Source organism: Equus quagga, chromosome 8, assembly GCF_021613505.1.
Source record: "Equus quagga isolate Etosha38 chromosome 8, UCLA_HA_Equagga_1.0, whole genome shotgun sequence".
NCBI lineage: Eukaryota > Metazoa > Chordata > Mammalia > Perissodactyla > Equidae > Equus > Equus quagga.
In genome coordinates, this window is record NC_060274.1 from 81,263,014 (window position 1) to 81,268,374 (window position 5,361).

Consider the following 5,361-nt stretch of genomic DNA (forward strand, 5'->3'; position numbering starts at 1 on the left):
CTCCTGTACTGAGTTGGCAAAAGCACCACTATCAATCACACATAGACAGTAGTTCTACAGTCGTGTGTGCTTTTGAATAGCTGGTTAAAAGACAATCCTGAATTATAACTTAGCCTGACTTAGAAAATAATTCACAAGCAAAGTTTACTACTGTATCGTCACGCTTCATTTTAAAAGCATCTGACCTTATAGATCAATAAAATCTGACAAGTGTTAAATACTCTTTATTTGATATTACACATAAAACACACTAAAATGCCTTTCATTGAGTAAAAGGCAACATTTTAGACACAGGGAGTTTTAATTGAATTGGCATAGTTAAGACCAAAAAGATAAAGTTGACACTGCCAGCTTATCTTCAGCCCTTGCCTTTAACAGGCTAATGAACAAAACTTGAAACAGGTGAGTCTTGCTCTGTTCTGAGACAGTGATTGCCTCAGTATTTAAATATATTACTATAACCAGTTATATAAATCTAAATATAGAACCAATCTCCTACAGGTTTTGAGATGGCATTCAACATCTCTGTGAAAAGCTGAACATCACCAATCAAATTCCATCACATCTTTAGAAGGGGAAAACAGGGATAACTTGCTGAACCAGAATTACTACCAAAATTCAAAAAGCTTATTGTATCCATTTAGCCACAAGCCAATCTTATTTAAATCAGGACTGTTCAACAGAAATATTCTATCAGCCATTCATGATCTGAATTCTAGTGTATGAGATCAATTTAAATATGGTACACATAAAAAAGGGCATGAGACATTTCCGTTTTGTAATAAATAAGGCAGTGGCCAACTATTACTCATTAGTAGCTTTTTTGAGATAAGCTATTAAATCTTCTCTTTCTGTCTTCTTCTTAATGCCAGCAAAGATCATTTTTGTTCCAGGGATGTACTTCTTGGGATTCTCCAAATATTCCATCAGTGTTTCCTCTTTCCAGGTGATGCCTAAACAAGGAGGGATGTGGTGTTAAGCATTTTACATATCTTATAAAGGGTTTACATAGGTTACATTCACGCAGTCCATACTTGGGTTATTTAATAATTGTCTCCCTCTTACCTTTGTTCTTGTTGGCATCTGTGTAAGAGAAGCCAGGGGCCTGACCCGTCTTTCGCCCAAATAGACCATGGAGGTTTGGCCCAGTCTTGTGCTTGCCTCCCTTTTCCACAGTATGGCACTGGGCACACTTCTGAACAAAAATCTTCTTGCCCTTCTCAACGTCACCCATTTTATATCTAAAAATGAAAGACTCAATTTATTATTTTTTTCAGATACAGCAGAAACTAATGATCATACTAGTCACTTAAGTATTAATCCACTACAAATCCAGGACATTAAGTATCAGGGTGAATCTTGTTTTACTTAGTACACTTGCAATACTCTTTAATACCAAAAACACTACTTGGAAGAACTTTCCTAAAAACACGTGTGTGTGTGTTTAATTGCTTCAAGAGTAAAGCCCAAGTAAGCAAAGTGGGAACCTAGTTCCAAAGCGTTTCCAAAGGTGAGGTCAAGGTCACAAAAAGTCCCAAATCTGATTAAACTGAACCGCGATTACATTAAACCGAAACCACCAAAATTCTTACTTTTACAAAGGCCTATTTATTTATTCATGCTACAATTTAAAGCTACTCCTCCCTGAAAATAAGGCAAAGCAGGCTAAAAAAAAAGAAAAGAGGTCATAGTTGATTCAGCCAGCTCAGGTCACTAAACTGCCTTGCTGTGGGTGGGGGGAGCAGCGGAGGCTGCGAGGTCTCCCAGGGACTCCCATCCTCCAGCTCTGGAATCCCCAGAGGCAAACACGAGCTTACCCGTCCCGGCCGGTTTCTAGGAAGACTGTGACAAAACCTACCTTCCCGAGGTGCCTGAGCAGATTAAGGGGAGAAGCGACAGGTGGCCCGGAAAAGAAATAACCCCTTATTGGAGAAGCAGCAGTCCTGCTCTTCTCGAAAAAGGACGTGAAAGCTGCGCACGGTCCCTCACTGCCGCCCTCACCCTGAAAGAAGGCTTGTCTATCAATCCATAGCCCTTCAGGCCCGACACTAAGAAGCCCTGGGTCTCAGTCTGATCCGCGGCTCAGCCTTGACTGAGGCCATGCCTCTACCTGGCTGGGATTCCAACTCACATCAAGCCGTATCCCACCAGGGTCCGGCTGGGCACAGTCTGGGGTCGCCCCTCCCTACCCACTCCACGCGAGCTCACTCGGACGTCCCAGACGCGGGCCTCCGCCCGGCCACGCGCTCCCCACGCAGGCGGGCGCCCCCCACGGGTCGGCCTGCTCCCAACGGCGGTCGCCGCACCCTGAGCTCACCGCTTTTTCCGCGCGCGATACAAGAGCTCGCGCTCGCAAACCGGACGTCCCGCTCTCTAAGCCCAAGGGCACGCCGATCCACGCCTAAGTACCGGTGTTGGTGCAACCGACCTCGCTCCGTCCCCTCGCGGCCCGGCGTGCGGCCGCGCGGGCTGATACGTAGTGACGTCACCGCGCCTCATTGGCTCCAGTCTTGCGTCTGCGACCTGCGCGCGCACGCCGGCTATCAGGGTAGGGTGTGCTGCGTGTGTGCCCTTCCTTTTGAGGCCTCTCTTGCCAAGCAGTTACGTCAGGCCATCTGAGGTACGACGTCGAGGTGGAGCTGGGAGGGGCTGACGTCACCCCCTGGCCTCTGTGTGCCTGCGTGTGCGGGCGGGGAGGGTGGGGCGGAGTCGTGAGGTGGATCGAGTGCGTTATCTGCCGAGGTAACAGCTCCTGCGCTCGTTAATGTAATGCGCTTTGACTGGGAAGTTTGTCTACCCGGAGGGAGGCGCCCCAACGCCGACGCGCCGAGTCTCCTGGCTCCCATCCCATCAGCTGGCGACCCTTGCCCAGGCTCGGTCGTACTTCCGCGGCTGGTGCCAGGTGCACCCGGAGGGTGGGCCTGGAACCGGGTGTTGTAAGAGTTACGCAAGCCCTGTCCCTCGTTCCACCTCCACCCTGTTACTTGAAGCCATTTTCTTCCACATCTCCCTTGAAGGACGCCCCAAAGCCTGGGGAAGGTACTGCCGCTGCGGCAGAGACTGGATTGTAGCTCGGGCCCTTCACCTGCCGGCTTCTTTTCTGACAACACTCGTCTCCCCCTCACGTTTGTGGGCAGAAGGAACAAGGAGGGTGGGCAGGGAGCATCCAGGAAGAAACATTTTTACATGATGGGAGAGTTCTTGGAAATCTCTAGAGGATTTGCATCCCATCTGACCTAGCTAAAGGTCATGTTCAAGTAAGCTAAGGCCGTTGGGGTCATATTAGAAATGCGGATTTGATCACCACAGCGTCTAATTATCGTGCTTTTCTTCCAGAACTAGCTCCCCTTCCAGACATGCTCAGTTCTGTCATTGGGAAGTTTTTTCTCGATTCCTTTGTCCTTCAAATTCAGCCCCCGGATTCTGATGATTTTTTCCTCCTTTCTTCTCTCCCGCGCTGCCGTATTCATTCAGTCAAGTGTTTATTGAATGCATATTATGTGCCAGGCACTTTCTAGGGAACCTGGAGTAAATCAGATAGGACTGCTTCTCTGGTGGAGCTTACATCCTAGCATCCTACCTCCCATCCGCAACTTAAGCGATAGATCCTAGGAGATTGATTTAGATTACCTTAGATCCCTTGCTAACTAGTGGTCGTATGATTTCTGCTCCAGATCACCCATCTCTCTCTGTGACTGGATTGATTTTATTGTTTTCCGTGTCTTGACTGCCAGTTCCTCTCTGTCTAATCCCGCACACTACTGCCATAGAAGCGTGCTATAAAACAGAGCAGAAATCTCAACGCTTATTCAGGACCCTTTGTGACTTTGGGAAGGGACCAAGCTAGTGAGCATTTAGGTGTACTCCTAAAGTAGGCTCATTTGGCTAACTAACCAAGTTTTTGAAAGACCAAGCTTAGCAACACCTTGCAAATTCAGCCTGTAGTTTTGAAGCCAAGTCCTGATTACTTCAATAGGTAATTGTTCTATCAAAGTCTTTTGTGTTTGTGGTATCAGGTGTTAGTGGTCTTTGTTCATAAAGGAGTTGACTCATGGGGAGTATCAGCGTTGTGCTGATTTTGCAGATCCTATAGATGTAGCAATAAATCAATTGGCCAAGAGAATTGGTTGACATCATTTTAAATTTATTCAAGTGAGGGGGAGAATAGAAGACAGGAAGTTCCTAATACTTTTAACTAAGGATATTGTGGATAAAGAGTTTTGTTATTGAAAGTAATAGGAAAATGAGGAGAAAGAAAGAACAACAAAAGTGAACACTTGGCACAATCATGTAGTAAAGCAGATATCATAAATTATGTGTTAAAATATCTATGTATTCAAGTTTTAAAGAGATTCATAGTACTTACAGTTTACTCAAGATACCTGAGAGAATTACTTGAGAGTAATGATATTCTTCAAGTTGTTCTGTTTGATATTCATGTTATATCTGTTCCCTCTACCTCTATCTTATGCTGTAGGGTGGGTAGTGGCTGGTGAGGGGTATAATTGTCATAAAGCAAATGGCTTAGATTTCTCCTTCTGGCAACATAATGGATGACATATTTTTAAAAACTCTTCTGATGAAAAAAATCTGGTAGGATACCACCGCACCCCCCCCCCCCATCCAAAATATGTAGAGAGGTCAGAAGAAAGGGGGAGATCTTCTGGGTGGGGGTGGGGGTGAGGTGGGGAACAAGAACTGAAAACGAATGTGATAAGCCTACTGACTCTAGGGCTACCTTAAGGACTTTTGCTGAAGTAAAAGAGCCTTAGGCTTTCAGAGCAGCTCAGTGGCACGGAAGTAAAGGTGGGAGTGGGGGGTGGGGAGAGAAAGTTGGCTAAGACCCCTGACTAATGCTGGGACACTGGAATCTAAAGGATAAAATACAGTCTGCTCACAGGCAAAGGGAAGAACCAGGTTAGTCTTCTCTGGCTTGGGCTTTGGTACTGGGTGAGAAGAAAAAGTATCCCTGGAGAATTCACAGCCACAGGTCTGCCTTCATGCAGGCTTAGGGTTTGATTTTACTCTACCTGTGTTACTTCACAAAATTGGGGTTCTTTTGCTCAATGCACATAAAAACCAATGATTACAGCATCAGCTTTTGGGCAAAGAAAACATCTTTCTTGCTAGATTGACCTGCAAGGAGACAGGGGCATATGCTCTCAGATCTGTCTTCCTGATCCAGGGCTTGGGGCACAATTTCTGTGATGAAGGGCAGGGTGGTCTGAATTGTGGAGAGAGATGATAGAGGTAAGGAGAAGTGAGGTAATTGATGATCTGTGCAAGCATAGTCAAGTTTCATGGCTCTTCATAGGATGCATGTTCACAAAATGGTGGTGTTAGTATGATCTGAGGGTGGAG

At 46.0% G+C, this 5,361-nt stretch overlaps 1 protein-coding gene across 1 annotated transcript; it reads right to left on the bottom strand.

The window, feature by feature from the left end:
- Positions 1–204: 204 nt before the first annotated feature.
- LOC124244255 (cytochrome c) lies at positions 205–2,474 on the bottom strand. The gene is made up of 3 exons (XM_046670737.1): positions 2,318–2,474; positions 1,066–1,241; positions 205–953 (listed from the first exon to the last, which is right to left on the bottom strand). The coding sequence occupies exons 2-3, from the start codon at positions 1,232–1,234 to the stop codon at positions 805–807; spliced, it is 318 nt and encodes a 105-aa protein (XP_046526693.1). The 5' UTR covers positions 1,235–1,241; positions 2,318–2,474; the 3' UTR covers positions 205–804.
- Positions 2,475–5,361: the final 2,887 nt, after the last annotated feature.